At 35.1% G+C, this 13,235-nt stretch overlaps 1 protein-coding gene across 3 annotated transcripts in view; it reads right to left on the bottom strand.

The window, feature by feature from the left end:
* Positions 1-524: 524 nt before the first annotated feature.
* The window catches only part of LOC121371486 (ninein-like protein), an 82,181-nt gene continuing 69,470 nt past the window's right edge, over positions 525-13,235 (bottom strand). For all 3 annotated transcript variants that reach the window (XM_041497413.1, XM_041497414.1, XM_041497415.1), the window contains 4 exons: positions 12,568-12,636; positions 9,928-10,132; positions 9,098-9,219; positions 525-4,811 (listed from right to left, as the gene is read on the bottom strand). In XM_041497413.1, the coding sequence (XP_041353347.1) occupies positions 4,626-4,811; positions 9,098-9,219; positions 9,928-10,132; positions 12,568-12,636 (582 nt within the window). In that variant the 3' untranslated portion in view covers positions 525-4,625. The remainder of the gene's footprint in view (positions 4,812-9,097; positions 9,220-9,927; positions 10,133-12,567; positions 12,637-13,235) is intronic.

The raw sequence follows: 13,235 nt of genomic DNA, 5'->3' as shown, positions 1-13,235 counted from the left end.
TTTCAATCTGTTTCGACCCTTTCTGTCAATTTTATCAGATTTTTCTGAGCTGTCCACACCATCGCCTACCTGTCTCAACTTCCTCCACGGGTGCAGTCTTTGTGTATTTCCCTGTAGTAGGGGTGTATAGTAGGTGCAATCCCAGAACTACTGAACACTCCCCGAAGTGGTCAGACTACGCCCACAGCCAAAAGCTGATGGGGAACAGGTGTGTGGCACAGATAGCACCTGCTGCGGTTGGAGAGACAAGGACTGGGATGTGGAGGTGGACAGTGAAAGAAGTTGAAAGATAGGAGTTGCCAGATCGGGAAGAGATAGATGAGATGGGGGGGAACAAAAAAAAAAAACTTCATAAATTATGCAGTATTGCTATGGCTATAAATTTCATGTATTTTTTTTAGTTTTTTTTAATTGTTTCAGATTTGTGAACTTAAAGCACATCAAGTAACTAGAACTGTGTTCATTAGACACTAATGCAACTCTTTTGTGAGTGTAATGTAATATAAATATGATTCTATACAATGGATGTTTTAAACATTTATTAATATATGTATACAGTTTCTGAGAATACATGTATTAAAGTACCAGTGAGTAACGAAAGACAAATAAGACACATATACAGTGAAACCCTGGGGACCAATAAAAATGTCCCATATTCAGAGGGATCTGGTTTAGAGATGTTAGTTCGGTACTGGTTTTTCAAAAGGGACTGTAAAATGTCCTGTTTTGAGAGAATTCCGGTTTAAAGAGGGTCCGGTCTTGAGAGGTTTCACTGTATATGCCACTTTAACTATTCACAGCAAACCGTATCAGGAATGCACAAACCAAACCAGAAATGTCTGATGAACATAAACTATATATGGTTTACCACACATGGAATGTCAACATTTCCAAACCCCTGTGAGATTCATCTTCATACATGATTGTATTAAACTGGCTACAAATTAAAAGTGACAAATGATGAAGCACTTATGGAGAGCCTGTAAGAGCAAATAACAGATAAAATGTTTCAAGACAACTCATATGAAGAAGAGTTATGACACACACACACTGTACACAATTGGTCACCTATCATAAGCAGTCAAGTTTTTCCCTCCACAAATGATTCTCTCTTCTAAATTTTAATTTTGCCCATCTGTGATATTGGTATTTTCTACACAGTTCTTGACATTTTGTTTTTTTAATTTAACTCTTGAATTTTATATTGATGTTGATCATCACTTCATTTTCACATTTACCTTAGTCTGACACCCAATAGCCAATGTATGTATTTTCGGGCTGGGGTGTTGTTAAACATTCATTCATTCTGTTTAATCTACATAAATCATTTATTTCATTTTAATGCCAACGGTAAAAAGGAATATCTTTTTCATTTTGTTTTTACATGATGTTAATATTGTGACTCCTAAAATATGAAAGCAAAAACAATTACTATGTACCTGTACCAGTAATGACACCATAACTATTACTAGACTGTATTAGATGGATGGAAAAATTCTTACTATTATGAACTAGTGATATTAATACATGGTACACTAAAACCTGATGGGTAACAATCAGTCATAATACTGCACAACATACAAATAGATGTAATATACTAATGACATGACAACTATTACCAAACTACAATGGGTGGACGGACAATATTAGTTATTATGAACCAATTATATTTATGCATGGTAAACAATAAATTGACTAGTGATAGTCAATCACTTAACTGTACAATACAAGAGTAATTATATCTGTTTTATATTCTTTGATTATCACTTGGTGACAAAGTAAAAACATTGTGTTCAGTGTCTAGACATTTCAGACATCATAAAAACACAACTGACATTCCTAAGATGTGTACAACTTAATACATAATACCCTAGCTGACAGTACTGTAAGAATTGGCCAACAAGCATTAGCCTATATTATGGCCTCTCACGACATTTAACAATATGAATAGTTTACATATAATATGACAAAACATAACACATGTAATTATAACTTGTTCCAAATTAACTAACAAAGTGAAACAGAAGGAAGAGAGAACTTAATATTTAACACTTTAGTTAATAGAAACTACTATCTGTACACACCTAATACAACTTAATATTTGACGCCCTAGCTAACAGCAATACCTAAATGTATCTACACCTAATATTTGACAGGCTATCTAACAGTTATATATGTACATCTAATATAACCTAATATATGTATTTGCTAGATAAAACTATCTGAACACCTAATACAACTTAACGTTTGACACTGTAAAACTGTACACTTAATATTTGATATCCTGCCTATCAGTATTAACTTAACTTATTGTTTGCCACACTAGATAATAGTAAAAACTATCTGTACACCTAATATAACTGAATATTTGACACCGTAAGAACTGTACACTTAATATTTGATACCCTGCCTAACAGTATTAACTACCTATATACCATACACTTAATACAACTCAATTTACACCCTTAGAGCTGTACACTTAATATTTGTCACACTAGTTAACAGTAAGTACCATATGTACAACTAATACAACTGAATAACTGACCCACTAGCTAACAGTAATATCTGTACAACTGAATAATTGACTCACTAGGTAACAGTAATATCTGGACAACTAATATAACTTAATACAGTGTATTTGACAGGCTAGGTAACATTAATATCTGTACAACTAATATAACAATACAGTGTATTTGACATCCCAGCTGACAGTAATATCTAGACACTTAATATAGCTTATATTTGACAGGCTAGCTAACAGTAATATATGTACAAATAATATAGTAAGAACTCTGCAAACTTTACACTTAATACTTAATAATAAGCTAAAGGTAGGAACCATCAATGTGGCACATTAACATTCATATTGTTTAAAATGTAGCAGTGTTTTTGAACAGTACCCCCATATCCACCTACATCCCACCCTACAGTCCTTTTGGAAACATTTAATCCAAATAAGACCTGGATTATTCTATAATAAATATAATAATGTTTGTAAAACACGCCTTGAGATTTTTCCTACTAATCCCCTCCATATGTGATCACTCAAAAAGCTCTATTACATATATCTATCCACATACACACCCACCCATATGGGCCAGCTCATGAACATGCCTACAATTTACAATATTGAAAATATTATTCTTTATTTGAAAAAGAAAAATATGGAATACATTAGAACAGAAAGTATTTTTTAAGATGCGAGCATGAAGAATTAGCATAACCTTAAAATAATAACACAACAAAAAGAGAGGAATTTTTAACAAAAGAAAGAAAATTTTACTGGAATAACTGATAGCGTCATCCTTCCAAGCATTATATACGTATCAAAAAGCACAAATGTATTTCTCAACTAAGAATAATTTTTTTATAAATTCTTGGACAAAATACACTTATGGAATGATGTAGCACTAAAGTGCAAGTTGTAAAAATACAACCCACAAAAAAACTCAAGAGTAAATTGCCTTTTCGTTTTACGAAATACATGTCAAAGATAAAAGAAGCCTGTTGCCTTATAAATAAAGAAGCAATAAAAAAAAAAAAACATCTACGTTTTCCTTAAAGATAAAAAAATCATATCTTTGTAAACTATAGAAATATAAACTGCTGAATCAAGGAAAGTTTTGAAAGTTTACATAAAAATAAAACCTCTCATATGGAAAATATCTACAAAAGGAACCAAAAATACCACACTGGGATAGAGAATAAAGAAGGGGTTAAATAAAAAATATATGTTAAAAAATCCTCAAAAGAATTAGCACCATGATAATTCCAGTTTCCAATCTAACTTTTTTTCAGAACATTTCAAACAATTCTTTAAAGAGACATTCAGTAAAAGCCGGTACTGGTGTTCAAACACCATCAATCAACAGACAAATGCCATGAAATTATTCATCAAATATGTGTAATATTTCAATCAAACCTGCTTTCTCTGGCCACCTATATTAAGCAACCACTTATCTTAAGAGGCCGCATATTAGTTTCCTAAATCACCTAGTATAGTACAGAATGACCTGAATTAAGCAGTCACCTGTGGTTAAGATGTCATTTTCTTATACTTCTTTTGGTGGACACTTGACACAGGTTAGCTTTAAAATCAAATAGGTATAGCCAATGGTCTTTATAGACAAGTCCAGGGCTCGAATTTAATGACGGCACTAATGGCAATTTCCATCATTGCGATGACTTTCCACGGGTCAGAAATGTTACTGATGGCCGACTTTTGCCATTAAATAAACATTACTGCCTTCATTTGAAAGAATACCTTTTGGTTTTTATACTGTTACAAAGGTTACTGGTTTAAAATTCCTGTAGGCAGACTTAAAATTGCTGTCAGTGAGCATTTTGCCTGTGGCAAAAACATTTCAAAATTGTTATAGGTAAAACATATATCTGATATTCACCATTATAAAATATCCTGTCATTTACTAGTGAGGGAGGGGAGGCAGTTATTAGTTCACCTTTCAACTGGTGTGCCAACACATATTCTGACCACCTCCGTTTCAAAGATGGGTTCGGCAATGTTCCCCCCACATACACACACACCCTGCTTGTAATACCTATGACCATGCCAATTTTTTAAACATGTATGTTCACAGAACTGCTAACAGAGTAAAGGGAAACATTTATGGACAGGCTTGATAAACTTGTTTTAGAATTCTTTTCAGTGTAGCGTTGGTTTTTGATAAGTCAATATATTTCCTCTCTGCTTCCTTCTGCCTCTGTTCCGTAACTTGAAGACGTTTCACGAGGTCGGAATTTTCCACCATCACTTTTTTAATCATGAGAGTCTTTTCTGCACAGACCTCAAACTGAAAGTTAAAAGAGATAAACGCAATATTAGTATTAGAAGTTTACACATACTTGTCACATACACAAACATAGCTGTCTCAAAAATACTAGAGTATACAAACATTGCTAGAATAATACACTTACAAAATTGGTTAGTACTACAAGTATTTTAAAATATGAAACAAAAATTAATTTTGAGTCTAACAATTTACCATGAAAACTAACTTAACTGTCGCGAAATATTTTAGCATATTAAATATGGTGTGATCAGACACTTCTAAAGATTGATTACTAAGAAAGATTTTATTTTTAAAATAATTTATAACAATTTACAAATGCTAAAGAAATGTTAACATATATAAAAACAAATAATTTCAGACATGTTTGTGAATTCAAATAAACTTAACATCACATATGGTTAAGCATTTGGAGTATTCAGTTTAGACAGTTCAATATATATACAGGTATCTATAATGAAAATACTGATATGGTCAACACTGTGAACTGTGATTCAGCTTTAATGTCAATACAAGTTGATCAACAAGTAATTTTACCAGACACAGATCAAGGATGTTTTGCAGGGGTGAGGTATATATGAAACTAGTGAAATGGAAGTTGTGTATTAGCAAGAAGTGGAAAAACATTTTGTTGTGAGCAGGAGGAGTTCTGACCCCCCCCCCCCCCCCCCTCGATCGGCGTCTGCTTAACAATTTGATTGAATTCAGATCTCACTTCCTCTGCCTTAGTTTGTGTTAATGGATCTGATGTGAGCCAAACTAATTTTATGTCCAGATGAAATTTCATCATGAACAATTATTTCAAATACATTATAGCTTTTGTTTAGCCGGTCAAATGCATGACAGCAGAGTTTTGATTGGTTGAATGTAAGGTCATCTGAAAATGCAATAACATGAGATGTAGTTAGATCACCTATCACAAATTGGAGTGGCTATTAAGAATGAATTAAAATAGATGGGTCATTTTACATAAAGTCATAAATGATATTATCCAGAAAATTAATCCAACTTCAGCATGAAGTGAAATGCGTAAAGTGCAACAACTTGAAATAATTACATGCAAACATGCACACACAATTCAACACTTTGTTAACAAAATATCAATATCAGACACCTAATTTCCATACATTATAATTTAAATAAACAACCAGTTGTGATAGTAGCTGTTAGAAAAGAAGGTAAGTATATCAGAGCATTAAACATGCACAACTTGAAACTGACATCAATAAACCAATAAAATTTAATAAAAGGTCGAAGGTTCTTTTAAATTTCTATTTTAATTAGTGTTTTTTGTCAATAACCCAAACTATAACTTTTTTAATGGGACATTTTGTTTTTAAGTATTGTTAAAATAATGATTATATATATATATATATATATACTGAACAAAAAAAGAAACTTCCAATTTGTACATATAGTATTTGTTGTGTTAAAGAATTCATTGTGTAATGAAATTATATAGGTAGTATTAGCCGTGAGCTGTATTATCAGGATTTATGAATTTTATCGATTATTTTTGCACTGTTAATCGTCGACAACGTGAAATTCAATTTGCACGTGCATGCATGGTTCATCATGTCCCGTGTAGTATTCGGTCAATTTGTTTTACTTGTCTTACTGACACTGTTGTCAAGTGAACGAAAACGCTTCAAAATTTGAAAAAAAATTAAAGTTTTTTACACTGTAGCATTTTTTGTATGCCAAGAATACCCAATAATTTACGCGAACGGGCGATTGGCATGCTTGATGCTGGCATGTCGACAGAAGACATTGCAAGGCATGTTGGGAGTTCTAGTCGAGCGATATGAAATCTTCGCGTAAGATTTCGAACAACAGGAAGCACCAACGACTTGCCACGTCGTGGACGTCCGCGTGTTACAACGCGTGGTCAAGACCGCTATATCATGAACACGCATTTGCGCAATCGATTCCAAACTGCCACTGCTACTAACACACCTGGGCTTCATAATAATCGAATCAGTGGGCAAACTGTTCGTAATTGTCTGCGGGAGAACGGTTTACATGAACAACGTCCTTACGTCGGATGCGTTTTAACGCAACGTCATCGTCTTAATTGGGCACGTGTACACACTCGTTGGATACGGCAACGCTGGAATACCATTCTTTTTTCGGATGAATCCAGATTTTCTTTACAACGTGGTGTTGGCAGGGTGCACGTCTACCATAGGAGAAATGAACGCTATGCTGACTGTTGTATTCTTGAACGAGATCGTTTCGTGGGTGGGGGTTATGTCATGGTCTGGGCAGCCATTGCCCATGGTTATCATTCACCACTAGTCATCATTGATGGCAATTTAAATGCTCAACGTTACCGCGATGACATTCTCACTTATCACCTCATTCCTCTGTTCCATAACAACGCCAACATCTCGATTTTTCAGCATGATAATGCCACCTCTCATACAGCTAGAGACAAATAACATTGATTTCATTGATGACTGGCCCGCTAAAAGTCCCGATCTCAACCCCATCGAACATGTCTGGGATAGTCTGGACAGACGATTGAGGCGTCGTCCCAACCCACCCGCTAACGTCAACGAACTTCGTCAAGCGCTCATTCAGGAATGGAACAATATTCCACAGACAGAAATCAACACTTTAGTCAATTCTATGCGCCTGCGATGCACTGCAGTGGTCAATTCAAGAGGTGGTCATACCCGTTATTATGTGGGTGTTTTTATTTTTAACCCCTACCACACTTGGTCAAAATTTCTCCCAGTTTCTGTTAACCCATGGCCATGATTTTTGCACCAAACAATGCATCATGGAACACTCTTTAAACGCATATATAACAATTATTCCCCCGGTTTGTTTTCATCAAGTTATATTCAAGCAAAGTTAGCGGAAGTTTCTTATTTTGTTCAGTATATGTATATATGTATGTATGTATGTATGTATATGTATATATATATATATATTAAATATAAAAAACAATGACAATTATGATTTTAAAGTTAGTCATTCCATTAGTGTGAAAAGGATTAGCAAAGTTACTTTTTTTGGTGCATATAACAGTAAGTATTTTTAGTGAAACTTTACTTGTTCAGTGTTTTTTAAATGCAAGGCCTGCAATATCACATGCTATGAAAAAGAATTACCCACTCCCTAAAACACAAGCAAAAAATTATTGTGTCTGTCAGTTGAAACAGTATTGTTTTTTTATAATCACCAAATCAAATCTATAATTTTGAATTTTATAAAAGCTAAAATATTATACTCGTTACAAAATACACTCATTCAAAAAATAATGGTGGGCTATTCAGATTGTTTTAAACAATTTTGTAGACATTTATAATTTTTTGCCAGCTTTTTTTTTTTCGTTTACCCACCAGCTTATATTTGTATTTGATTTGGAAGTTCTTCATCTGACACACAAAAAGGTGGAAGCACTATAAACTATGTCACAGGATGGAGCAGGACTGTGAAATAATACCAACAACACAAAGCTATCACACAAGCGGTGCAGTGCCACATGTATATAATAATCTGTTAACAAAAAATAGTAATAAGGCCTTTAAAAAAATTGTCTGTTTTCAGGAACCCAATCTTACCTAGAAAAAAGGGCCAACCCTAACATTTTTCTATATATTCTTTTTAAATCAATATGTAGGTGAAAAAGAGTACATATACATGTATAACATTTTATTTGGACCACAATTAAAAAGAAAAGAAAACAAAAGCTAACCTATCCTACTTTTTTTTTTCAACACATTTACAGAAACACATTTGTTTTAGCCTAAGAATATGGAAAAACGTGGAGTGTTTTCTCTTTTATAGACACATTACCTGTCCTCAAGAATAATATTATAACCACCAATTTTTTTTTAATAATAATAATAAAAATAGCTGTAAGCCTACTCCCCATTTTGATAGTCAGTCAATATACTTTTCAATTAGTAGAATAAAAAACATGTTTTTAAATAATATTTTGGGTGATTTTAGTCAATGAGCTGGTTACAGTATTTTGCTTAACAAGTTAATGGGGAGAAAAAACCCCACCTAGACCATAAAGATTATTAAAACAATTCTCCGATACTTTTAATTCCTGTCTCCATTACCAAAATGATATGGGTACTAGAGAGATATTGACATTTCTTGTTTGCTGTCTTTAAGATAATAGAGTAATACAATCATAATTACCAATGGATAGCATGTTAATATTTGCCAACAACATGTACATATGAAGCCATGCAACAAAAGCCACCCCATAACTACTGGAGCTTCAAAAAAAGAGATTACTAAAGAAAGAGATGTTAAATTGAACTCACAATATTTTTCATTTTTTCACAGTTGTCACTGAGCTGACTTCGAGTGGACTGCAGCTCCATTTTTAGCCGATTCCTTTCAGCCTCCAGCAGAAGAATCTTATTCCGATGACGCTCTTCAGTTTCTGCAAAAACACCAACAATAAAACCAAGTGTTACCGGTTATAGCAATACCCGGTACCTACACATAATGTTAAAGCAGTTCAGATAACAAATCAGGGCCATTCCTTGACTACAATAAAAGACGTGGCAGTACAAAACAAATTGGGGCACAGTAATAGGTCTTCTCCAGGTACACGAAAAGGACATTTTTTACTTTAAAAAATTACACTTTTTCTAATTTTTCTGGAGGTGCAACTGCCCCACCTTGCATCCACACTACAGGTATGACAAGGCTGTATCTTTTTCTTGAATTCAAAATTGTTTATTTTTTGTACCTCTACATTTAGAATAAAAGATATTGCAATAATGGAATATTGCAATAATGGAATGAACATGACTACTTTGTATTGTAATGGGGGGGGGGGGGATATAACTGCAATAAATGTATGTGATGTGATGTTATGTTATGTATGTATGCATGCCTTGTATTTCAATAAATATAATGAACACTTTGCAGGTACATTATCAACCCTTGTACATAAGAAAATGTCTATGGCCAAAATCATGCTGTGGAAAAATAAACTGAATTAAAAATTCCATGGCAATCTCCACGACAATGCCAAATGCTGTGAGAAATTGCCTTAGTTGCTTATGCATTATCAAAGTAATTCATCTTTAATGTGGGAGATACAAATTAGGAAGAGAGAAGCCATTATAATGTTGGTAGATACCGAACAGCACTCTGTGCATGACATCGGTATTCTCTATGGAGAGCGCCTGCAGGTCCATTAGCTGATGCTGCTGTTCGGCTAAACCCATCTGATGCTTCGTGAAATTCTCCACATGAGAAACGTCCTTAGTCTTTTTCTTCCATTCTTCTATTTCCCTCATGTGCTTCGACTGAGATGAAGCAAGTGCAGATATGACGGTCAACAGCTGCAGAGAGAGAAATGGAATGTGAATAGTTTATGACATATCAGAGATGACTGGATTATGAAAATAAATCTGGACAATTTAATAATGGTGGTCGGGTACTGATATTCACCCGAGTTAGGGTTGCACAGTGGTATAAAATGGCAGTCCCTATTCAAAATGGATGCAAAGCATTAGTCAAAACCTATCGTAAGTCCTTGATGGAGAATACGGAAAAGTTTTGATAAACAGTGGAAAAACTGGAAACACTGTACAGACGATTAAAAATCCAGAATTCTGGATAAAGCCGGAAAACTATCACCTCTGACATATATTTTGTGATCACCATATCTGCAGAATTTTAAGTAAATTATTTCTATACTAAGACAAAAAGTTTAGCAGTTTGGTAAATGTTCTTAAATTTTAAAAAACTGTGTACTTTCAAATTGAAATTGGACACTGGATTTAACTGATGTATCATTTGTCACCTTTTGACCCCATCATCCAAGTGTTCTACCACTGACATCAACCGAGTGTTCTACCACTGACATCAACCGAGTGTTCTACCACTGACATCAACCAAGTGTTACCACTGACATCATCCGAGTGTTCTACCACTGACATCAACCGAGTGTTCTACCACTGACATCAACCGAGTGTTACCACTGACATCATCCGAGTGTTCTACCACTGACATCAACCGAGTGTTCTACCACTGACATTATCAGTGTTACCACTGACATCATCTGAGTGTTCTACCACTGACATCATCTGAGTGTTCTACCACTGACATCATCCGAGTGTTCTACCACTGACATCATCCGAGTGTTCCACCACTGACATCATCAGTGTTCTACCACTGACATCATCCGAGTGTTCTACCACTGACATCATCAGTGTTCTACCACTGACATCATCCGAGTGTTCTACCACTGACATCATCAGTGTTCTACCACTGACATCAGCAGTGTTACCACTGACATCATCAGTGTTCTACCACTGACATCAACAGTGTTACCACTGACATCAACCGAGTGTTCTACCACTGACATCAACCGAGTGTTCTACCACTGACATCATCCGAGTGTTACCACTGACATCAACCGAGTGTTCTACCACTGACATCAACCGAGTGTTCTACCACTGACATCATCCGAGTGTTCTACCACTGACATCAACCGAGTGTTCTACCACTGACATCATCCATGTTACCACTGACATCAACCGAGTGTTCTACCACTGACATCATCTGAGTGTTCTACCACTGACATCATCTGAGTGTTCTACCACTGACATCATCCATGTTACCACTGACATCAACCGAGTGTTACCACTGACATCAACCGAGTGTTACCACTGACATCAACCGAGTGTTCTACCACTGACATCAACCGAGTGTTACCACTGACATCAACCGAGTGTTCTACCACTGACATCATCCGAGTGTTCTACCACTGACATCAACCGAGTGTTCTACCACTGACATCATCCGAGTGTTACCACTGACATCAACCGAGTGTTCTACCACTGACATCTGAGTGTTCTACCACTGACATCAACCGAGTGTTCTACCACTGACATCATCTGAGTGTTCTACCACTGACATCAACCGAGTGTTCTACCACTGACATCATCTGAGTGTTCTACCACTGACATCATCCATGTTACCACTGACATCAACCGAGTGTTCTACCACTGACATCAACCGAGTGTTACCACTGACATCAACCGAGTGTTCTACCACTGACATCAACCGAGTGTTCTACCACTGACATCATCCGAGTGTTACCACTGACATCAACCGAGTGTTCTACCACTATCTTATATCCCACCCCAAATTCTCTTTCAAAGACGTAGCATTATCCTAAAGTAATATTTGGGTCTATAAGAAAGAAAGAATGAAATGTTTTTATTTAACGACATACTGAACACATTTTAACTACAGTTATGTGGCGTCAGACCACATTGACAATGAGAGAGAAAACCAGCTGTTGCCATTCTATGGGCAACTCATTTTGATTAGTAGCAAGAGATCTTTTAACAGTATCATCCCACAGACAGGATAGTACATAACATGGCCTTTATTACACCAGATGTGGAACACCGGCTGGAACGAAAAATACTGGTGGCTTTTATTTGTAATTATTTGTAAAATTCTGATAAACCATGAAATATTTTTAGTTTGTATAAGCCAAATTTACAAAGCCTGTTTCTGACTTACACGTGTGTAACTACGTGTGTAACTACATGCATTTACAATGCTTAAACACCTGACTTACACGTGTGTAACTACATGCATTTACAATGCTTAAACACCTGACTTACACGTGTGTAACTACATGCATTTACAATGCTTAAACACCTGTGTTTGAGAAAACAGGCTTCATAAATTCAGCCCTATATTTTTAATGAATTGGCCGAGAGTAAATAAAGTGTCTTTATTTTAGTAAAGTACTCACCTTATCTGTTGTCTCCTGTAACAGCCTCTTCAGAGTGATATTCCGCTCCAGCACTACGCCTCTCTTATCCTGCAGTGGCAGTATTTAAATATAATTCAGTACATTTGTAAGAAGGGATCTGATTGGATCCTTGCTCAAATCAGAGTTCGTAAAACCTCTGATCTACCACTGTAAATTTCCAAAAGTGAAATGGTGGTCTAATTTTCGTGCAATTCGTGGAGAATTGCAGTCAACAGAGTTAAGAACATAACGAAAACAATACCTGTGTACATGTAATACAAATTTATATTACTAGCTGTTCGATCCACAAATATAAGTATCCAATGAAATGTGTTTTCTAGCAAAACCACGAAAATGTAAGGTCACAAAAATAACTGATTTCACAGTATTATGTTTAGTATGTTTTATCATAAAGACTTTTTCACTAGCTATGTATTGCATATATTGGTTATTCATTTTAGATTTGGAAATGAATATATTTTTTAATCAGCCTTTATCAATACAGAAAAGCTAATCAAACTGTGCTAATTACACAGTCTCTGTCAGATACAGAGATTATTATACGAGCTTGTGTGTCATACTGATTATACGAAACTAGTGTCAGGATTATTGTATTACATGAGTGAGAGCGAGGGTAATACATGAATCCTGACACAAGCTTCGTAAAA

Source organism: Gigantopelta aegis, chromosome 4, assembly GCF_016097555.1.
Source record: "Gigantopelta aegis isolate Gae_Host chromosome 4, Gae_host_genome, whole genome shotgun sequence".
Classification (NCBI taxonomy): Eukaryota; Metazoa; Mollusca; class Gastropoda; order Neomphalida; family Peltospiridae; genus Gigantopelta; species Gigantopelta aegis.
The sequence above is the reverse complement of the archived record's forward strand: the minus strand, read 5'-3'. Positions and strand labels throughout refer to the sequence as shown.